The sequence below is a fragment of the Equus asinus genome, chromosome 10, assembly GCF_041296235.1.
Source record: "Equus asinus isolate D_3611 breed Donkey chromosome 10, EquAss-T2T_v2, whole genome shotgun sequence".
Lineage (NCBI taxonomy): Eukaryota > Metazoa > Chordata > Mammalia > Perissodactyla > Equidae > Equus > Equus asinus.
This window is the reverse complement of record NC_091799.1, coordinates 9,482,501-9,505,444: the sequence shown is the minus strand read 5'-3', so window position 1 is coordinate 9,505,444 and position 22,944 is coordinate 9,482,501. Positions and strand designations below refer to the sequence as shown.

General features: G+C 54.9%; 1 protein-coding gene across 9 annotated transcripts in view; it reads left to right on the top strand.

Annotated features, from left to right (window-relative positions):
• Positions 1 to 22,944, top strand: part of CACNA1B (calcium voltage-gated channel subunit alpha1 B) — a 198,276-nt gene that overhangs the window by 175,109 nt on the left and 223 nt on the right. For 5 of the 9 annotated variants that reach the window (XM_070518198.1, XM_070518196.1, XM_070518197.1 and 2 more), the window contains 10 exons: positions 3,534 to 3,630; positions 6,592 to 6,700; positions 12,338 to 12,445; positions 13,006 to 13,118; positions 14,075 to 14,202; positions 16,768 to 16,909; positions 17,042 to 17,158; positions 18,914 to 19,118; positions 19,355 to 19,599; positions 19,970 to 22,944. The exon at positions 19,970 to 22,944 is cut by the window's right edge and continues 223 nt beyond it. In XM_070518198.1, coding sequence (XP_070374299.1) covers positions 3,534 to 3,630; positions 6,592 to 6,700; positions 12,338 to 12,445; positions 13,006 to 13,118; positions 14,075 to 14,202; positions 16,768 to 16,909; positions 17,042 to 17,158; positions 18,914 to 19,118; positions 19,355 to 19,599; positions 19,970 to 20,500 — 1,795 coding nt within the window. In that variant the 3' untranslated portion in view covers positions 20,501 to 22,944. The other 4 variants (XM_070518200.1, XM_044778229.2, XM_044778226.2 and 1 more) reach the window with 2 other exon arrangements.

Here is a 22,944-nt window from a genome sequence, read left to right as displayed (position 1 = left end):
CCCAAATCCAGAGTTCTAGAACTGGGGCCCTGAAAGGCACAGGCAGTCAGGGATATGATAAAGAAGATGCGTGTGGAAGAGCAGAGAGCCAAATGTAAGCCTCACCCAGGGGTGACATGTGTAAGACAACGCAAGGCCTGCAGTCCAGAAGTAGTGCAGGTGTGACCCACAGCTGACCCTCAGACTCGCAGCTCCCACCAGGCTGAAAACAGCTCATCTGTAGACAGCCAGGCAGGGGAAGGCCCAGCAGAGGTGGCAGAATAGTCTGGGCCCCACGTCCTGGCAGGACAGAGGGTGCTCTGAGCCTTTCACTAGCCTCCATGACAGAAGCGAGGATGTGGTCATCCTTATTTCCAAGGTGACCACTCTGCTGTCTCCTCATTCTTGAGGAAACTTTGAAACAATAACAAAACTTTGTGAAATTTCCCAAGCTTTCATGGGGTGTGTGTGTCAGTGTTTGCACCGTGTGGCTATGTGAATGGGTGCACAAGTGTGCATATGCATGTGTACATGGACGTGTTTGTGCACAGGCCGGTGTACACATGTGTGCATGTGTGTTCATGCAGGCCTACACACGTGTGTGCAAATGCACATGTTTTTGTATGTGCATCATTAGCATGCACATCTGTCATTTGGTGCACATTAGTGCCCTGGGCGTTTGCATGTGTGCACCTATGTGTGAACATGTGTGCGTGTGCATGTGTGTACACATGTGTGAATGCACGTGTGTGTGTGTGTGTGTGTGTGTGTGTGCACATGCATGCAGTGGGGAGATGAGGAAGGCATGGACTTGTTGCTTCTGGGGCCGCCTTCCCCCATCCTCCCTTTGTTGTTGCCTCTGCTCTGTGCGGTGAAGTGTGGAGACTGGAAAGGAGGCACACGACCACACCTGCTGTGAGTGGTGTGTCTGCTCGTCTTTATGTTCATCGTCTGCCCGGTAACCTTCCTGAGTGTCTGCCCTGTTCAGCAGCGCCCTCTGCCCGCCAGACCCTGGGGAAGAGCGCCACCTAGTCTGCGGCCAGGGTGTGTCCCAGGAGGAGCTTGGAGGGGCAGGACAGATGAGCTCAGAGGGAGGGCAGAGGGGAAGGGAGGTTGGAGACAAGGATGAGCCCGTGGGGGTGGGAAGGATGGCTGGGGCAGGTTGAGAAGGGCCTTGATGTGTGGGTTAAACAAATAGCTTTGACTGTTTTATAGACAGTGGGGGCAGTTTTTGAATCGGAGTGACAGTATCAGGCCCACACTTTTCATCTGGTGGCAGGAGGGGTTTGATGACAGAAGAGAGAAGACGAGCAAGGAACAGGCCCTGGAGTGGGCGGGGGTCAAGCTTCCAGCCCTTTGTGGTGGCCACTCTGGTCCCTGAGGTTAGCAGGCACCTTGGGTGAGGCCAGAGTGGGGCTTCCTCTTTCCTTCTTCTTTTCCAGAAGTAAATGCAGCACAGTTTGGAGGTACTGGACTGAGGGGCCATAGTGCAGGAAAGAGAAGCATCAGTGTCCGCCAGAGGCCCCCTGGGACGAGGAGGCTCCTCAGCTGGGCCAGCAGACCCAGTGGGGACACGTGTGTTCAGGGAGTGGGGACAATCAGGAGAGTCAGGTCTGGAGAGAAGGCTCACGAGGCCAGGGGCTCAGGCCCTTGGATTGAGGGGAGGGGCTGCCAGAGGCTCAGGGAGGGACTCCCAGTGGTTGTGGTGTATGCAGTATGCAGAGTGAGGCTCGGGCGGGCCAGCACTGTTTTGTGCGAGTGTCTTCTGCTGCACCAGGCTCTGGAAGTTCTCTTGGGGTTGCCACGCCACCTGGGGTGCTCTGATCCCTGGCTGGCCCCAGCAGGGTGCTGCCTGTCCCGCCTCCTGGCTCCCCCTGCTCAGCATGAGAGGACGTGTCTTCCCGTCACAGGCTGGGGGGCGGGCAGGACGGGCTCGTCTGCCTTGGTTGCCATAACGTGTGACGTTTCCTTTCCAGTTGCCGGATTCACTATAAGGATTTGTACAGTTTGTTGCGTTGTATTGCGCCACCCGTTGGCTTAGGGAAGAGCTGCCCTCGTAGGTTGGCCTACAAGGTTTGCGACTTCAGAGCCTCCATCGACATACTCGTCCCTGCCCGAAATGCAGGCACAGCACACACTCCCTGCCTGGTTTGGGAATGATGACACCCCATCTCTCTCCTCCCACCCTGCCCTGCCCCGCACTCCAGCCTCCTGGATGCTTCTGTCCCCGTCTGACCTCCCCAACCTCCAGCTGGCTGGGGACAGGGAACCTCATGAGACAGTGCACACAGCTTTCTGGCTGGGCCGTGAGGGTGAGGGCTGGCCCTCGAGTGGGAGCCAGGGGCCAGGTCCTGCCTGTGCCAAGGAAGCACCTGTCTCACCGGCTTTGCCTCTGGGCTCTCGAGGAGGGGCTGATGGTCAGATAGGTCAGAAGCCGGGGGCCCCAGAGGAGGGGAGCATGGGCACAAGTAGACCAGGAGCAGCTACCGACTCCATGTCGGAAGAGGGGCAGGAGAGGGCAGAGGCAGTAGGGGCCCAAAGACAGGCCCTCCTGCTCCGCCTCTGGATTGATATACTCAGCTGGCTGGAACCCTGGGAGGAGGGCCAGGCCCTGGGGCCGATCCGCCTGCCAGGAAAAGGCATTCCCTTTCTCTCCTGGGTGGCCTGAACCTGACTGTGTCTGTGGGACCCCAAGCAGGTCCCATAGGCAGGTGTCCCATGGTGGAGGTGAGGCTTCAGGCCTGGCAGCCTGTCTACCTCCGGAAGATGCAGCCGTCGGCCCCCAGACACCTCCCTGAATCTGGACCCTTGTCCCTTGTGTCAGTCCCAGCTCTGCCCTGCTGTGCTGTCAGGAGGTGCAAGAATGGTACCAAGCCCCATCCGCCCAGCTGAACTCCCACCCATAGCCTCCCATTTCCCGCCCAGCCCTGACCCAGCAGCATCCCTGCTCTGGGCCAGCCTTGGGCATCTCTGGGCTTGGAGCAGGACTTGCCCTGGTCGAGTTTCTCTAGAGCCTCGGGGTTCCCTGCAGAACAGCGCAGCTCCTGCTCTAGTTTTCTGGCTTGTGTTAGATTTTCCTCCACCTTTTAGCCTCTAGGCTAACTTGGGAGCAAACTGAGAATTAAGGAAAGCTGAAGTTTGTGCCTGGTGCTCAGGCCAGCCTCACAGGCCCTGTAACTGTCTACCAGCCCTCCCGCCTGGTGCAACATCTCTTTTCTGATTTGGCATTACCTGTGGTTTCTAAAAGTGCAAAATCAGAAGTTGACAACCCAAAGCCGCCCCGATGCAGCCCTTCCTCATCCCTCCATGTTCATTAGCTCTGACATCCCCCTGCCCGCTGCCCTGTGTGGGGCTGGCGTGCAGAGGTGAGGCTGGGGGGCAAGGAGGGGATCGAGTCCAGCAGAGAAACCCCTCATCTTACTCATTTGGACTTTTGACGTTTAATCGGACGCTGGTTAACTGGATCTGTTTTCTTGTGCTTCCTCCCCCGCCCCTCCTGCCGCACCCTCCTGTGGACCCGACTCTGCCTCTACCTCTCTGGGCCGGGTCTCCAGTGGGCGCATCAGTTACAGTGACATGTTTGAGATGCTGAAACACATGTCCCCGCCCCTGGGGCTGGGGAAGAAGTGCCCTGCTCGGGTGGCATACAAGGTAGACCCTGACCCGCTCCCCGGGCTGTCTGTGCTGGGCTGGCCTCCCGTCGTCTCTCGGGGCTTGTCCGTCTGTCTGTCTGCCGTGCTGCTGTCTCATCGTTCTTTCTCTTCTCTGCCCCGATTGTCTCTTCTTCCTTCCCAGACAGAGGGACCCAGACACTGTGAAGGTGTCTCTGTACTGGCCCCCTGTCCCCCAGGGCTGCCCCCTCTGAGAGCCCTCAAGAGGCTCAGGAAGGTGGAGCCAGAGGCCTCCGTCTGCCTTTTCTCCCTCCCTCCTCTTTCCTAGAAATGAGGGGATAGACCAGCTTTTTTGACAGAGGCTATTTTTGTTCTGGGCTCAGGACCACACTTGGCTCCTCTATTCCCTAAGCCCATGACATAGGTGGAGTGGTCCAGCCCTTAGGGTCTGCTCTGGTGGGGCAGCAGCCTGCAGGGCCTCGGTGCATCTGAAGAGCCCACCCCAGCTCTGCATGTGCGGAACTTCCCTGGCCTGGGCTGCACTTGGCCGGGGAGGAAGTGTCTCTAGGGCTTGGTGGGCACCCCCGTGGGAAGGAGGCACTGTGGCATTAAGGAGGAAAGGTACCATGGAGAGGGCAGCCTCAGGGGCTAGGAGGTCCTGTGCCCACTCCCCCACTGCTGAGGAGCCCAGGAAGCTGAATGCCAGGAGTGGGTAAACCGAGGGACACCTGCAGGCCTCCCCTCTGGGTGGGTGAGCAGGTCACATGGCCCCAGCCCCACGCCTGCTGCCACCTGCCTATGCGTCTTCAGTCACCTCCTTGGTATGTGAGCACCCCATCCCCCTAGCACCCCACCCACCCACCTGCCTGGGAACCCTTCTGTGGCCCCCAGGCTCCCCAGCAAATGGAGCTGTCCTGAGTCCCATTGCTCAGCCAGCCTGTGTCTGGAACCCTCCGTCTGAGTGAGCTTCCCCTCAGAGCTTTCGTCTCTGGTTCTGTCCATGCTGTCTGTCTCTCTGCCCTAATTCTGGCCTTTGCCTGTCACTTGGCTCAGCACAGCCTTTGGGAGCTGAGTGGCTCCTTCAAGCCACATGCAGACACCTCTGGTATCTTTCTGCTCTCCCCTTGCCTGGCATGCATGTTGTGCCTGCCTGGAGGCCCTGCATGCGAGGCCATAGCTTGGTCCCCAAGAAGGAGAGGTCTGTCCACACTGACACCCAGGGCCAGGCTGGGCAGGCAGGGCCGCAACGGGGTAGCCTTTGGAGCCCCTCCCCAGCTGCACTGGCCAACTCCAAGGTCTTGGGCACAGAAAGACCAGGGGAGGCCTTGGTGCAGGTGGGAGTGGATGGGCTTGGCGAGCTGGGAGGGTCCAGGAGATGCACAGAGGGCCATGGCCGGGAGGGTCTAGGCCCTGGGCAGAGATGCCTGTCTGTTTGCCCTGGCCCTGGCCCTGCCCCTCTGCTGCTCTCTCAGGTTCCTGGCCTCCAGGACCTGGGCAGGCAGACGAGAGCCTCTGGTGAAGGTGCCCTGGATGGAACTCTCCTCTCTTGGAAGTCGCCTGCTTGTTCCTCCTTCACACCGGTCCCTGACTCCGCAACTCCCCTGGAGAGGAATTCCTGTGCCTCTGCCACTGCCATTGGTGCTGGTCTGCAGGGACACTGTGCTCTGGGAAACCATTTTTCCTGCTGTGCGTCACACAGGTGACATGTGAGGTCCTGGGACCATGATTGGACATGCCAAGTGGGGCTTTGCCAGCATTCGGGGGAGAGAGTCTAGGCTCATGTCTCTAGCCACCTGCCCTCTGTCAGGCTGAGGATTGGATTTGGGGCCAGGACGCTGGAGGCAGAGAAGGGGCAGAAAAGCTGCTCTGTCACAGGGTGCAGCCTTGGCAGAGGACGGGCAGACCCAAGGGAGGGGCCCTGTGTCCTGTGGGAGGGGACAGGAGGCTGCTAGGAGGAGATAGATGGGTCACAGTACCACTAAGCTCCACTTGACCAGCTAGGTGGCACTCTATGCTCAGGACATTCCAGACATGCCTGAGACCCTCTTCCTCCTGGAAATTGCTGAGTTCTCAGAGCCTCAGGCTCTGGGGCAGCTGCCCACTGCACCCAGAGGACTATGGTACAGACACGCCTGTCTCCACCTGTTCTGTCCTTGAAACTGAAGAGAGGAAAGGAGGCTGCTGCCTTGATGAGGAAGTAGGGAGCAGAGCTGCAGGGCACTGCCCCTGGTCTCGTCCCGAGTGCTTGTATTCTGGCGGATGGCCCTGAGCCGCTCCTACTGGCCCCCATGCTGCTGTCTGAGCCCAAGGCCCTGCGTGGTCCCATCTGTTCCGAGTCCCTTGGACGTGAAGGAGCTCGTCTCTAAGGCTTCCCCTGCTGCCTGGGGCGACTGGCATTGAGCGTCTCCTCCAGACCCCTGGCTGGGTGGTGGGAGCCAGAAGCCTTCCTGGGGCTGAGGGGTGCCCCATGGGAGCTGGACCTCAGAGCTGCGCTCATGGCTACCCCACCCCTTGTCCAGGGCTCCAGGCTGCGGGTAGGAGTTGAGGTTGCGCAGAGCTGTGAGGACAGGGGTCTTCCCTCCTGTCTGTGGGCTGTCCCAGGTGCCTCAGCCTTGGTCCTGCAGCCCAGACCCCTCCCTCCTCAGCCACGACCATGCTCTCTTGTTCCAGTCATATGCATTGGGCAAGGCTCCCTCTGGCTGAGGACTGGTCTGTTCTTTCAGAGGGATCCAGGCTTCTGGCCTGGCCCTACGCCACAATCTTTATCTGGACTTCTACTTTTCCGCAGCCAGGAGAATCCTCAGCTCAGATGAGGGTGGGAGTCCAGGGGTGAGTGTGAATGCTGGCAAAACTCCCATCCACCCAACCTCACTTGGGCCTGGGCACCTGCAGGGACACCTCTGGGAGGCCAAGCCCAACCTCTAGGGGCCTCGAGCACTGTGTAGTCCTGTGGCAGGGGGATCCAGGTAGGACTGGCCCTGACCTCTTCCCTTGTCCCCAGCGCCTGGTTCGCATGAACATGCCCATCTCCAATGAGGACATGACCGTCCACTTCACATCCACACTGATGGCCCTCATCCGGACTGCACTGGAGATCAAGCTGGCTCCAGGTGAGCAAGGCAGCCTCAGGGGGAGGCTACCAAGCCAGGGCCACGCGACTGCCCTTGAGAGTCACCCCTAGGCTGGTGTGCAGGGAGAGGGGTGAGGGGGCCTGTCTGGAGGGGACTGAGGACAGCTGCCCATGGCGCCTCTGTTGGGTGCTGCCTTATCCTCTGATAACCTTCCTGCATGTTAGCACTGTAATGACCCCAGTTTCATATAAGGAAAATGAGATGCAGTGAAATTAACTGACTTGTCCAGCTTACCCAGAGCTAGCGAGTATTGGAGCCAGAACACAGCCTGGCCCTGCCTCACATGAGCCAGCACCCCTTCCAAGGTGAAGCATCTGTGTGCCTTCTGCCCTCTCCCCATAGCGAGCCATCAGGCCCTCTCCTGAGCTTACCCACAGGACTGCATAGCCTGTGCCAAGTCAGGAGAGAATGGCACTCTTGCACGTCCTCCCCACCCTCACCCTCAGGTGATGGCCACTTCCCCTCCACGGAGAAACAGAGTCACCAGAGGGGACCTGCACCCCACACCCACATTGCCCTCCTCCCTGCAGCCGTGCCCTTGAGCTTGGCCATCTCTTGTATAACGGATGAGTCCAGGCCAGTCCCCGCCTTGCACACTGTGCAAGGTCCTGTTCTCATCACCTACTTGAGGATGTCATGCCAGGAATTCTGTACCCTGTTTCTTGCCCCGTCATTCTCTCTCTACTGGATTGTTTGTATCAAGATATAAACACGCTATTATTTCTCTCATCTTTCAAAAGTTCTTCTCTTCCCCCTCCATCGACTTGCCTATTTTTCTTCTCTCCTTCATAGCAGCCAGCTCCTTGAAAGACTGGTCTGTATTGCTTTACTTCTGTCTCTGTCTCCAGTCGCTGCAGCACACTGCTGGAGCTGCTCTTGATAAGCCCTCCAGTCACCTCCACATTCTCAACCATTGTCCCGTGAACCTATGCAGCCTTTTCTCAGTTGTCACTTCCTTCTTTCTGAAACCCTTTTATGTCTCTTTTTGTGGTTTCTTGTGTCTCCCAATCTCTGAATGTCACTGAGTGCCTCAGACTGTTCTCTTTGCCATATCACTTATTCCCATGGTTTAAATATTGTGAATTCCAATTTTGTGTTTTCAGTCAGGCCTCCAGACCTATATATCCCACAAATTATTCCCCATCTCCACGTGGAGCCAATGAGCATCAAAGTTCACTTGCCAAACGGGTATTCCCGTAGTCTTCCCCACCTTCTTCCATGGCAACTGTCCTTCCAGCTGCTCAAACCAAAACTTGTGGAGTCATTCTTCTCTCCTCTTTTTTTTCTTACCCCATCTGATCCATATCTAATCTCTTATCATATCCTCAGACTCTACCTTCAAAATACACGCAGAACATGGTCACTTCTCTACCCTCTCTCACTGCTACCTCCTGGTCCAAACCATTCTCTTGGCTCTTAACTGAATTGTCGGAGTAGCTTCTAACTGGTCTGCTAATGCCCTGCCCCTTTCAGTCTTCCTTCAACACAGCAGCCAGAATGATCATGTTAAAAATCAAATGAATAAAATTAATAAATCTCTAGCTAGACTGATCAAGAAAAAAAGAGGAAATAAAAATAACCAATATAAGGAACAAAAGAGGGAATCCCACCACAGATCCGGCTGACATATAAATGGGTAATAAGGAAATTTTGTGAATAACTTTATGTGAATGGGAAAATTCAGCTTAAGTGGAATGGGAAAATCCCTTGAGACAAACTATCAAACTATTCAAGAATAGATAATCTGAAAAAAAGAATAGATAACCTGAGTAATATTATATTTATTAAATAGATTAAATTCATAGTTAAAAAGTTCCCAAGAAAGAAAATTGCAGGCCCGGTTGGCTCCACTGGTGAAGTCTATCAAACACTGAAGGAGGAAATATGCCAATTCTGTACAAACTCTCCCAGAAAATAGAAAAAGAGAGGATACTTCCCAACTGTTTTTATTAGGCCAGCATTGCTCTGATACCAAAAATGGAAAAAGACATTACAAGAAAAGAAAATTACAGATCAACATCCCTCATGAATATAGACACAAAAATCTTCAACGCAATTTAGCAAACTGAATATATATATGCATATTAATACATTATGACAAAAGTAGGGCTCATCCCAAGAATGCAAAGTTGGTTCAAGTTTAAAAACCAATCAATATAATTTAATATATCAAAGAAGAAAAACTATATGATCATCTTAATAGATGCAGAAAAAGCGTTTGACAAAATATGTCCACTCATGACTTAAAAAAAATTCTATGTAAACTAGTAATTAAAGGAAACTTCCTAAATCTGATCAAGGATCTCTATGAAAAACGTACAGCTAATGACATACTTAATGAAGAAAGACAGACTACTTTCCCCTAAGATCAAGGACAAGACAAGGATGTCTGCTGTCACCATTCTTGTTCAACATTGTACTTGAGGTCCTAGCCATTGTAGTAAGTCAAGAAAAAGAAATAAGAGATGTACCAGTTGAAAGAAAGAAATGAAACTGCCTCTATTCACAATTGATGTCATTATCTGTGCAAAAAATCCCAATGAGTCTAATAAAAAGTTAATGAAACTGAGGCATGTACAAGCCAAGGATTGCTGGGAGCCACTGGAAGCTATGAAGAGGCAAGGAAGGATTCTTCATAAGAGCCTTTGGAGGGAGCAGGGCCCTACTGACACCTTGATTCTGAGCCTCTGGCCTCCAGAACTGAGATGATAACTTCCTGTTGTTTTAAACCATTAAAAAAAAAAGTTACTAAAACTAATACAGGAATATAGCAAGGTCACAGGATACAAGGTCAAGATGCAAAAAGTGAATGTATTTCTATATATTAGCAAATACAATTGGAATTTAAAAAGTTCCATTAAAATTGCATTGAAAACATGAAATACTTCTGTATTGCTGGATAACTCTAAAAATATATATGTGAGATTTATAGGCTGCAAATTTCAAAACCTTTACTAAAGGAATCAAAGAAGCCCCAAATAAATCGAGCACTGTGCCATGTTCATGAGTTGAAATGCTCAATATTGTTGTCTTTTCACCCCATATTGATCAATAGAATCAATGTTATCCCAATCAAAATCCCAACAGGCTTTTTGGGTAGAAATTTATAAACCAATTATAAAATATATGTAGAAAAGCAAAAGAACTTGGGTAACAAAAACAGTTTTGAAAAAAGAACAACAAAGTTAGAAAACTCACCCTATGTGGATCAAAGACTTTCTATAAAGCTGCGTTGTTTAAGGTATGTGGTGTTGATGACAAGATGGAGACAAAAATCAATGGGACACAATAGAGCCTCCAGATAGAGACTCACACTTAAATAAATTTATTTTCACTTAAATCAATTGATTTTCAATATAGTTGCAAAGGCAATTAAATGGAGAAAAGATAATTTTTCAACAAATGGTGCTAGAAAAGGTTAGACAACTGTGTGCCCCCCACTCCCCACCCATCTTGACATTTGCTGTCTTAGTCTGCTTGTGCTGCTGTAACAAAATAACATAACTGAGCAGCTTAAACACAGAAATCTATTTCTCACAGTCTGGAGGCTAGAAGTCCAAGATCAAGGTGCCAGGAAGGTAGGTCTCATTCTGGGGCCTGTTCTGCTGGCTTGTAGGTGGCCGCTTTCTCTGTCTCTCCTCTCACACAGTCTGTCCCCTGCATGCATACTGAGAGTGAGCGAGCTCTCTGGTGTCTCTTCCTGTTCTTATTAGACACCAGCGCTATTGGATAGAGCCCATTCTTATGACCTCATTTCACATGAATTACCCCCTTCTAGGCCCTATTTCCAAGTATAGTCATATTGGGGGTTATGAGTGGGTTGGTGGGGGACACAATTCAGTCCATAGCACATATCTTTTACAAAAATTAACTTCAAATGGGTCATAGACATAAATGCAAAATATAAAATTATAAAACCTCTAGAAGAAAACACAGGAGAAAAATCTTTGCAATTTTGAGTTAGGCAAAGATTTTTTAAGACATAAGAAGCATAAATTATAAAAGAAAAAACTGATAAATTGAACTCTATTAAAATCAAAAACTTTTGCTCTTCAAAAGACATTTAAGAAAATGAAAAGACAAGTGAAAGATTTGAAGAAAATATTTGCAAAACACATATCTGATATAGGATTTGTTTCCAGACTATCTAAAGATCTCTCACAACTCAGTAATAAGGAAATGAACAACTCCCCAAAAATGGGCAAAAGATTTGAACAGACACATCACCAAAGAAGATATATGGAAGGCAAATAAACACATGTGAGGATGTTCAGTATCATTAGTCATTAGAGAAATCCAAAATAAAGCTACAACAAGGTAACACTACATGCCTATTATAATGGCTAAAATTCTTTTTTAACGATGATATTAAGTGCTGGTGAGAATGCAGAAAACTGGACTTCTTCAGTGTTCAGGTGTGAATACAAGCTGGTGCAACCACTTTGGAAAACAGTTTGGTAGTTCCTTATCGTATGGCCCAGCCACTCCTAAGTGGGATGAAATGAAAATATATGTTCACACAAAAACTTATATGCGAATGTTTACAGCCTCCTTTATAATCGCCCAAAACTGTAAACAACTCAAATGCCCATCAGCTGGTGAGCCGACGAGCAAAGCGGTCTGTCCATACAGTGAGGCTCAGCAGTGCAGGGGAGCCTCAGATGCATTGCGCTGAGTGAGAGAAGTCAGACCCCAAGGCCGGCACCTGGTGTGACGCCATGGCGTGATGTTCTGGAGAAGGCAGGCCCTGGAGACAGAGGACACATCCGTGGCTGCCAGGGGCCAGGAGGAAGCTCCACTGCAGAGGGCACCGAGGGGCTTGACAGTGATGGTGTCCATGTCTTGGTTGTGGTGGTGGATGCACGACCGTACGCATTTACCAAAATTCATAGCATGGGGTAACTAAGAAGGGTGAATTTTATTGTTAAAAAAGATAAATCAGGATATTTTATCCCTCTGCTCAGAACCCTGCTCTGCTTCCTGTCTCAGCGTCTCTGACCTGTGCGCCCTCCCCTGCTCCAGCCCTGCCTTCCTGCTCACCATGTGACACTCCGGGGTCCTTGCCTTCAAGGTCTTACACACTGACAACCTTCTCTGAGACCTCTCCTGACCACCCTGTCCAAACTGCAGCCTTCTAGATATTTCTTATCCCTCCCCACTTGGCTTTTCCTCTATCCAACCGACTGGGCTTTTTTAACTTATTGCTACTTTATTGTAGATTAAAGTCCTGTGACTCCAGAAGGGTGGTTTCTTCTGTTTTGTTCTGTCTGCTAGAACAGTTCCGGACATCTGGTGTGCACTCAGTAAATAGTATTGAGTGGACGGATGAGTGGCTAGAGCACTGCCATTTCCCTCCCTACCCCCCACCCACGCACACGTCCCGAGCCACTTGCAGGCTCGGCTCATGCGCCTCTTGCTCTAGGCAGGTTCTGGTAAGGAGGGCTTGGACCAGCTCCAGGGCAGCGCTTCTTCCCCCTGCACTTTCCTTCCAGCGCCATCTCTGCCATATCTTCCCCAACACCATGTTTCTCTCCGCCTGCGCCCGCTCTGCCTCCCTCCAGGGGCTGCGGGATGGCTCCTGACATCTCTTCCGTCCCTACCCTTGTCCCGCCCCAGCTGGCACGAAGCAGCATCAGTGCGACGCAGAGTTGAGAAAGGAGATTTCCTCTGTGTGGGCCAATCTGCCCCAGAAGACCCTGGATTTACTGGTGCCACCCCATAAACGTGAGTGAGAGAGTCCCTCTGCCCACCCCCCTTTCACGTCCCACCCAGAGGCAGAGCAGGGAGGCCTGGGTGAGGCCAACTGTCGAGTCACCTTGGAGAGGGAGGCTCACCTCCTCGATAGTCTGGACTCAGTTTCCCCTGCAGGGAAAGCTGGTCTTCAGAGTAGGTGCACAGGAGCTGTGGAGAAGATGGCCTTTATTCTGTTGAGCGAAGTCATCCACACTCCTAGTGTGGGGAGTTTACTTCAAAAAATCTAGAGAAAAGGTAGGGAGACTCCTGCAGTTAGAGACGCCAGAAGGGATGAGGTGCTGAAAGATTCACCTCCAGTCCGCTTTGCTGGCAGGAGCTTGAGGGCCCCGTGCGAGGTGGAGTGGGGCCTCGAGAAGAATCAGTGCAGCTCCAGGAGGGATGAGCTCAGCGTCGAGTGGTGGCCGAGCCCCGTGCTCCTGCCCCAGCATGTCCAGGGCTCCTCGTGGTGGAGGGCTGTTTCCTCATCCCACGTTGTCTGCGGCTGTCTGTCCCCTTTCTCCTGCAAACTAGAACCTCTGCTCTTCTTTCAGCTGATGAGATGACAGTGGGGAAAGTCTACGCAGCTCTGATGATATTTGACTTCTACAAACAGAACAAAACCACTAGAGACCAGATTCACCAGGCTCCTGGAGGCCTGTCCCAGGTACCGGGCTCTGGGATTCCCAAGAAGTAACTCTGGGACTCTGGCATCCTTGAGTTGTTTGACAGCAGTGGGGACCACACGCTTCTTGGAGAAAGTGCAGTGGGAAAAGGAAGATGAGAGGTTCTTGCAGCAGCCTCTCTGGCTCCTTTCTACTTTCTGTTAGCTGGTTGCCTGGTGGTACCAGGGAGGCCCTGACTTGGAGAGCTAGTGGTGGGGCCGGCGAGAAGGTGGCTGAGAACAGAGGCTCTAGGCAATACTCCTTTCTTAAGTGGTAGAAGAAAGGTCATGAAGAGTACTTGAGGAGGTTGCTTTGGGAGGAGGAGAATCTGTGTACCCGACACCAGGCGGGGACCAAAAAGACTCAAACTGTCAGTCCAGAATCACAACTTGTGCACCAGGCCTCTGACTGGGGTGGTTTGGGGGCCCATCTTCCTGATGTCATCCTTCAAAGACAATGGCTTTCTCACACAGCAGAACCTTCACTGACTGTGTGTGGACTCTGCCTAGAAAATTGTTCCATGCTCAGAGCTTACCTTCACCCCTTGGGACGGGAAGTATCCGGTGCCCACACCCATTCCCTTGTCTGTGCTGACACCTCCCGCCCTGGAATCTCCCCAGAATTCTGCTCAGCCTAGGGCTCCAACCCCCTCGCCAGTCAGTCCAAGGTGATGATGAGACGAAATCTTTTTGCCAGATGTAATCAGATCCAGTCCATGAATTTTGCAGGTAGAGAAACTGAGGTCTAGAGAAGCGAGGTGCCTTTCCTGAGTCACCAACAGGCCAGGTTGGGAGCTGGCCCCTGGCTGCCTCATATGTAGGGGTGGGCCTGGAGCAGGGCAGGCCAGTGGCCTCACTGAGACACAAGGAGCCTGTGCTGTGCTGTGGGGTCGGGGCAGGTCATTTAGGCACCTCCCCGGCCCTCAGGGCTCCTCGTCCTTCCTGCATCCCTCCTGCAGATGGGCCCCGTGTCCCTGTTCCACCCTCTGAAGGCCACGCTGGAGCAGACGCAGCCAGCTGTTCTCCGAGGAGCCCGGGTTTTCCTTCGGCAGAAGAGCTCAGCCTCCCTCAGCAATGGTGGGGCCGTGTGAGTACCTGGCGCAGAGCGGGCAGTGCAGGGAGAAAGCAGGGCCCCCAGTGTCCCCATTGCCCCCATTGCCCCACTCTCACTCCTGCTGGACACCTGAGGGGTTCCCCGTGGGCAGCACTCTGGCACAGGGAGCCCTAAAGTCCCATCACAGCTCTTGAGGATTGGCTCTGCCATCGACCCCAAACCCACCTCGACTCAGATGTCGTTGTGGGTGCCACCCGAAAGCTGGTCCACATCTGCTGTGAGCAGTCTCTATGGTGGACTGTAAAATTATTCCCCTAATGCTAGACAGGTGCCTCTGCCAGCACTGAGGTCAACTGATCTCGACAGTTCAGACCCCATCTCACCTCCACTTGCATGCCCATTTCTCCTCTGCTCCTCCCTGGCCTTTGATGCCTGCACACCTTCTGTCTCAGGTCCTCACCCCATTCTGTTAATGGCCTCGTTTTCTAATCTTGGTAACTCCTTTAAGACATTTTTCCTCTCAGATTTCCATGCTGGTACTGATTTCTGAAGCAGTTTTGTTTTGTAGGCAAATTGGTAAGGTCCTTCTATATCACGTAACTCTTGCCACAATCATTCTTGATAATGAACCACCCAAAACCAAGTGATGTAAAATAACAATCAGTTTTTTCACATCGTGGATCTCTGAGGGGTGGTCGCTGGTGGCCAGGCTGGGCTCCACTGGAGGGCGAGGTCTTCTCGGCACCCCCCGGGGCCACTGGGGATCCCATGTCTGCTAACATCCCTTGGCCAAAACGAGTTGTTGGCTGAGCCCCCAGCAGAGAGGTGTGCTGTGCCTCACCCAGCAAGTGCTGAGAGTGGGGCCTGACCCCGACCCGCTGTCCTGGAGGGAGGCCAGGTGGGCCAGGACCCTGATTCTTCCTCTCCTGCACTTGTTTTGAAAGTTCCTTTTTGAAGCCTGATTTTGGGTCATGGACTGTTAGTCAGGTAGCTTTTGCTGAGGAACAAACTGTCGTTGCTGAGTGGTGTGTTACTTCTCGCATTTAGGGGCCAACTTGGCAGTTCTTTGGGTCTGGCCTGGGCCAGCTCCTCTGGGCCACATGGACCCAGGATGGCTTGGTCTCCATCCAGTGTCTGGACTGCCCCGTGTGGTGAGGGCGGGGTGCAGATGTTCAGGCCACTCCTCATGTCCCACCAGCCGGAGCGAGTCGTGGCAGCCCGAGCTGATGCAGGGGCGACCCTGCAGGGGTGCGCATCCAGAGTGGGAGACCTTCCAGAACACCAGGAGAGCCTGACCTGAACTGTGCACGTGCCGTGTGAAGACTGTGCTCCTGAGTAGCGCATACAGACCCTGGGGGCTGGCCTCCAGAGCCCCTGGAAACCCCCTTGTTCTCGTGGTCTCCCTTCTCCTTGTTGGTTAAGATCTCATTTTTGCATTTAAACAGTTGATCTGAGTGTGCGTGTGCTGGAGGGAATGGGGTGGTGAGGCATCTTTATGGATTGACCTGAGCTGGGCTTTCAGCTCAGGAGAATGAACATCCCTTATTTCGCTGGTTATAATTTCTACACAAATCAGTTACCACTCCTGAGCTGGGCAGTGGGCCTTTACTGCCATCTAGCGGACGCTGTAAGAGCACACCTGGCTTCAGTGCAGTGGGACCTCAGGGGTGACAAGGCCTTGGGAGCCAGCTTCTGTGCTCCCGGGCATGCCTCCTCTCAGGCTCAGCCTTTCCCAAGGCTGCTGCAGCTCCACACAGCACACTGCCGGGAGATGCTGCGACTGTGGGAAGAGGAAGGATGTCCTCAGAAGCCCCAGCTGACTGATCTGGTCGTTAGTGCAGGTGGCTGAGACCATCTGCTGGCTCTGCCTCTGAGCTCAGAGTGCAGTTAATGCCCCCCAGCCTGGGTGACTGAACACGAGAAGGAGCAGTACCAGGCAAATGCCGGGCAGTTTCACTGCCACTTGGGAGACATAAGAGAAACAGACACTGACAGTGAAAGGCAGGTGGATGGGTTGCGTATGCCCAGGGAAGGGCTCCCCCAGTAGGCGACACTGGAGCCTAGATTGGAAAGGCAGAATGGCCTGTGTGGCTGGGGGTCAGGGATGTGGGGAGGAGCCATTGAATTTGGAGGTGAGAAAGAGGAGGTGCCCCAGGCGGGGCCATGGGCTCAGGGCTGGCCACGCGCCTGTGGTGGCAAGACGTCCTCAGCTGCTAGATACTGTGCACACCGTACACACGTGGCCTCGTCCTTGCTGTGAGCAGTTCCGTTCCCACTGCACTCGTGAGCCTCTGTCTAGGGCTGAGCAACGTACTGGATGTCCCTAGACCAGGAAACAGTGGGCCCAGCCTTCACTCGGTTGGTATCCAAGGCCTCCTCTCTGTCTGTCGGCTCTGAGCCCAAGCATTGTGTCCGTGTCACTTGCTGTGCCTCCACTTGAGGGTACCCGCATTCGAGGGGCTTCACCCCTCTGAGTTCCCTCTAACCCAGAACAGGGGGTACCAATAGGGTTCCTGGCAGTTTGGAGCCAGGTCCTGGGTGGGCATTCTGGGAGCCATGGACCTCCGAGCCAACAGGACAACTCTCTCTTCTCCACAGACAAACCCAAGAGAGTGGCATCAAGGAGTCTGTCTCCTGGGGCACTCAGAGGACCCAGGAGGGGCCCTATGAGGCGAGGACACCCTTGGAGCGCGGCCACTCTGCAGAGATCCCAGTGGTGCAGCCAGGAAAATCAGTGAGGGTGCCCAGGGCTGGGGAGTGAAACAGGCATGGGGCGAGACAGGGATGGGGCTGAGACAGGGATGGGGAGGGGGTGAGAGTGGGCTGTGGGTGCTGGGGTCCAGGTGTGACTGGGGGGTTGCTGTACCCCCAGGCTGTGGATGTCCAGATGCAGAGCATGGCCCTGAGAGGCCCTGATGGGGAGCCCCAACCTGGGCTGGAGAGCCAGGGCCGAGCGGCCTCCATGCCCCGCCTGGCGGCAGAGACTCAGGTGGGTGGTCTGGAGGGTCGGGGAGTGGGGCTGAGATCTGGTATGGAGACGGCTTTGCTGGGGTGGGGCCTCCCCATTGCTCTGCAGCCTGGACACAGTCAGCCCCGTTGGGCCACCCCAGAGCACAATGCTGGTCACGGGGTGCGGCCAGGCCAGCAGAGACCCCACCGCCCACCTGTGCTCAGCCTCCTGTGGGGGCACGTGGGCATCTGCCCCCGGCCAGAATCCCTGGCCTGGCGTGCCCCTCTCTCTGGGACACGCCCCTCCCTCCCCAGCCCCGCCCGCCCCCCGCAGCTTGGTCCACCCTTTTCACCTTTGCAGAGGATCTGGGAATGACCCACCCGTTCTCTCTCTGGACACTGGAGGTAGCGCCCCTCCGGCCCCTGCTCCTCCCGGATGGGTTTGGAGACTGAGCAGGAAGTCTCGGGAAGGGGGCTGTGGCTCTGGTGTTTCCTGGGCTGAGCTCCTCTCACAAGGACCTGGCCAACAGGGGCTGGACGGGGCTGCCTGGGACCTTCAGGGCTGCCCGGGCGTGTGCCGGCTCCCGATGGCCCAAGAGTGGCCCAAGCCCTCTGTGTGCTTCTCCTCCGGCTCTGTTGCTGCCTCCTCTGTGGTTTCTGATTCTGTCTGTTTACTTTGGACCTTATTCTCGTGACTTGTCACACTCACTCCCGTTGGTAATATCTTCTGTCCTCTTCCCTTTCCCTGCTTTCGCCACAATACCCATTCCTCACTGCCTCCCTCTTCCTTCCTCCCTCCTCCCTTCCTCCTTCCTCCCTTCCCTCCTCCCTCCTTCCTCCCTCCCTCTTCCTCCCTCCCCCCCTTCTCCCTCCTCCCTCTTCCCTCCTCCTTCCTCCCTCCTCCCTTCCTCCCTCCTCCCTCCTCCCTTCCTCCTTCCTCCCTTCCTTCCTCCCTCCTCCCTTCCTCCCTCCCTCTTCCTCCCTCCCCCCTTCTCCCTCCTCCCTCTTCCCTCCTCCTTCCTCCCTCCCTTCCTCCCTCCTCCCTTCCTCCCTCTTCCCTTCCTCCCTCCTCTTTCCTCCCTTCCTCTTTCCTCCTTCTTGCACTGTCCTCACTTCCTACTTCTTGCTCTGTCTCTGCCCACTGCCCCATGATGGCTGCCTCTCTTCAGTGAGTGCACGGCCTGTGTCGTGCCTCTTTTCCCTCTGGGGCTCGTGGTGCCAAGTGGTGGCTGTGGGAGGGCTGATGTCTGCGGGTCCTGCTTTCAGCCCTGGGGGAGGAGCCTCACAGTCCTGGGTGGACAGACGGCTGGCAGAGTGATCACGCTGCAGCCACTGAGGCACCTCTGGGCCCCCACTGGAGATTCTTCTGGCCAGGCCAGCATCCTCCTTCTCCCTGGCCTCCTTTCTGTCCTTTCGGGATGCTGAGGCTGACAGGCTGCCCAGGCCCCACCCGGCCTGGGAGGGAGGACACCACATAAAGAGTGCTGTGCTCTGGAGGAAAGGGGTGTCTTGAGTGGGAAGAGCTTTCCAGGGAGAAGGGCAGGCCAGGTGGTCCCTGAGCCCTGGCCCCTCAGTGCGGCCTTCCGGGGGACCCTGCCAGACCTGCTTCCCCCCAGGGAGCTCAACCTGCATGTCTGGGGAGATGCCCCAGCTGTGGGGCCTGAGTCTCAGGCTCATTTCTCCCGACGGGACTTGTCCTGCTGTCCCTGAGCCCTGGCCTGTGTCATGGCTGCTTCCTGCTGTCCCAACCTCCCCCGGGCCCCACTCTCAGGCCGCACTGCCCGTGTCCCTGCAGCCGGCCCCAGATGCCAGTCCCATGAAGCGCTCCATCTCCACGCTGGCACCACAGCGCTCCCACGTGGCCCATCTCTGCACTGCTGCCCTGGACCGTGCGCCAGCCAGCCAGGCGCCTCACCACCACCACCGCTGCCACCGCCGCAGGGACCGGAAGCAGAAGTCCCTGGAAAAGGGGCCCAGCCTGTCTGCAGACACGGATGGCGGTGCGTGCCAGGGCTCTCAAGTGTGAGTGGGCCTGAGCAGGGGGTCCAAGAGCCCATGGGGGACCCTCTTCTTTTCTGTACCTCACGACCTCACCACTGGCCCTGGGTAGGGGACCAGGCAGGACCACCCTACCCCCAGCTCCAATCCTGGGACTCCTGCAGGTGGTGTAGACCAGGTCTGGGCTGGGGTCTGTCCCTGGCCAGCTTCCTGTGCTGACTTCTCCTCTCCCTGCCAGCCCCCAGCAGCACTGCGGGGCCAGGGCCGCCCCTGGCAGAGGGGCCCGCAGGCTGCCGGCGGGAGCGCAGACAGGAGCGTGGCCGGTCCCAGGAGCGGAGGCAGCCCTCCTCCTCCTCCTCTGAGAAGCAGCGCTTCTACTCCTGCGACCGCTTTGGGGGCCGTGAGCCCCCACAGCCCAAGCCTGCCCTTGGCAGCCACCCCACGTCACCGACGGCCGGGCAGGAGCCAGGACCCCCACGACAGGTAGGGTGAGCAGCCTGCCCCTCCACACGTGCCCCACCCGCTGGGCCCTCGTGCCCTGTTCCCAGGCCTGGGTCTGCGCTCCTGCCGACCTCGTCCTCTCCAGTCGCTTCCTTACTTTCCCTCCCCACCGGGGCAGGCCCGCCTCTGGTTTCCTCTCCTCTGGGCCCCAGGGCATCCCTTCCCATCACCTGCCATCCGAGCCTGATGCCCAGGGCCTTCCCATCCTGCACCCCTGCCCACCGCCTCCTGGGCCACCCCAGGTGCAGCCCACCTGCCCGGCTCTGCCCCTCATGCTGCTTCCTGCCTCTCACCTGCTCTGTCGTATTGTCTTGTCCTCAGAGTTGATTTGCTCTATTCTGTTTCCTTGTAGGGTGGTGGCTCGGTGAATGGGAGCCCCTTGCTGTCAACATCTGGTGCTAGCACCCCTGGCCGTGGGGGCCGCAGGCAGCTCCCCCAGACCCCCCTGACCCCCCGTCCCAGCATCACCTACAAGACGGCCAACTCCTCACCCATCCATTTCACCGGGGCTCAGACCAGCCTCCCCGCCTTCTCCCCTGGCCGACTTAGCCGCGGCCTTTCTGAACACAATGCCCTGCTCCAGAGAGACCCCCTCAGCCAGCCCCTGGCGCCTGGCTCTCGGATCGGCTCCGACCCTTACCTGGGGCAGCGTCTGGACAGCGAGGCCGCTGCCCGCACCCAGCCTGAGGACACGCTCACCTTCGAGGAGGCTGTGGCCACCAACTCGGGCCGCTCCTCCCGGACTTCCTACGTGTCCTCCCTGACCTCCCAGTCCCACCCCCTCCGCCGTGTGCCCAACGGCTACCACTGCACTCTGGGGCTCAGCTCAGGCAGCCGGGCACGGCACAGCTACCACCACCCCGACCAAGACCACTGGTGCTAGCTGTGCCCCACTGCCGCCACGCACCCGCTCAGCGGGCATGTTCCCGTCGATGAGTTTTATCATCCACGCTGGGCTCTTGGGGATGCTCCGGGCTCCAGGGCAGGGGCGGCAGCTCCTCGGAGGAGGGGCCGCCCTCCCGGGCAAGCTGAGTGGAGGCCCTCCTGCTCCTCTCTCCTCTCTCACGCTGAATGGATGACTAGAGCCCTTCTGTAGAGGGCTGGGCTTCCTCCATCCCCTCCTCTGCTGCCTTCCAGGGTCTCACCCCACAGACCCCACGCAGGAAGCAGCCGTGTGTGTTGAACAGGACCCAGCCAGTCTGAGTCCTGTGTGATGGACTCCAGCATCTGGGGTGCATGCTTGGAACCTTTTTTAGGAGGGCCAAATCTTGTTGGGAGCATCCTTTATCAAATGTGTGCTACAGAGGGCCGGGCATGTCTATAAGCGTCGCGAGACTGCGGGCCAAAGTCGGCAATGACAGAGCTGCAGCCCCGCACCCGGTAGCCTGGCTGCTGTTCCGTGCAGGCCTCTCCCGCGCCACATGCGCCGGCGTGCTCTTCGTACATTCGGCAGCAAATGGATGCTAGAAACACACTCAGATGCGCTCTGTCCTCTCCAGACACTGTCAGCTCCGACAGGGACCAAATCTGGAAAATGTTCCTGCTGTGGGTTTTGGTTTTTAATTGCAACACCCTTCACTCTTTTGTCGATTCTGTATACTTGATCTAGAGAAAATAGAAAACAGAAGGACTGGAAAGGAAATGTTGATATTACTTTAAAAAATCAAACCTGTGGGGAAATCAGTTTTCCTGCTGTGTGTTTGTGACACTCATGAGGAGACGCTCTTGTGTGCGGTCCGGGTGGTCCCCAGACGACCCCTGGTTCCCGCTGCTGTCGACCAAGTGCCTGACCTTGAGCCCTCTCATGCCAGGCTCCAGGAGTGGTGATGTGAGGCCTGCTTGAACTGTGGGTGGGTTTTGTGGAAACTGTTCCAAACAGCAACCAAGTAGAGAGCTGGTGTCAACGGAGAACACTCAGACGACATCCCGGGGCATGGCTGTAACTAGAAATGGGGCGACCATTCCCTGTGTCCCTCCCACGCATGGAAACCACAGCACAGAGTGGAGTATGTGCTCGTCTGGGGCGTTTTCAGGCTGTTCTGCATCTCATACTCAGGGACAGGAGGGTGCCAAGCAGGGCATGATCTCTCGTTGTGAAAACTTCTTTTCACATGATACCCAGAGGGGCATGGGCTAGGGGGTGGATATGGGGCCGTCAGGCCGTGAGGGGGCTGGTGTCTGAGTAGATGTGACGCCCTGACTGAGATGAGGCCTAAACTCGGAGGAAGCGATTGATGGAGAAACTCAGCTACTGTGGCTGAGGTGGGGGCATCTGAAGCCCACCAAATGGGCTTTTCCACCATTTCTGGAAAAGCAGGCAGCAAAAGCAAAATTCAGCCTTGTGGCCACTCCCAAAAGGGAGAGACTGTAGTTGACATGTTGTGCATAACACGCTAGGAGACCCTTTGTTTGGGGAAGAAAAGGAGCATTTAGACGAGTTGATTCTGGTGTGTCCTCCACGTTCTGAAATGTCAAATGACCTCTCTGCTGGATCATTTGAGTGTCCCCATTGGCTTTTACCCCAGGATTCTCCTTCAAGAAATGTGGTGTGTGGTGTATGTGCGTGTCCGTGTGTGGAGGTGCGTCCCAGGGAGCAGATGCCGTTAACTCATAGGGTTATGCAACAAGACACACAAGACCACCCCCTGTTCTAGGGTTTCAGCATGATTGTGACCAAACCATTTTATAGAATTTCCGTACTCGAAGGCACAACACTCTGAAACTTTAAGATAACAGAGTATTTTACTCCAGTAGGATATGACTGAACTGGAGTCTCTGACTGTGCATGTGAATGCTGTGCTCCTGTTGCAAAGCAGAAGGTCGTGTATTTCGAAGCTGCTGTTTTGTCTTTGCTCCCCCAGCCGTGTTAATTTGAATGTATCCATTCCGTGCAGAACCACAGCTGCTTCCCCAGGCCATGTCTGGTGGAGAATCCGCTTTTCCAGATCCACACAGCCTCGCTGGCGTGTCCGGATTCCCCTAGACGCTGGAATTGGTGAAATTTACAGGGAGTGGGGAGGAGATGTCGTGTCTTGTTTCCTGATGTTGGGTTTTGTTCCTGCACCGTCTCTTCTCAGCTATCATATGTTTCCCCTGAAATCTCATAGTGAGTTGCCAAATTTTAAGTGCATCAACCAGTTGTCTGCATCTGGAACCAGTCAAGCAGTGGCTGTAGTTTGAATAAGTTACGTGTGCATGTAAAATATATACATATATACATATATACAAGTATGTGCATGAAAATGTATATCTTCGTACTTTTTGATACAATGTATTCATTTGTTAATTTTTAATTATATTTGATATAAATCAAAGGTTTGTTGCAAA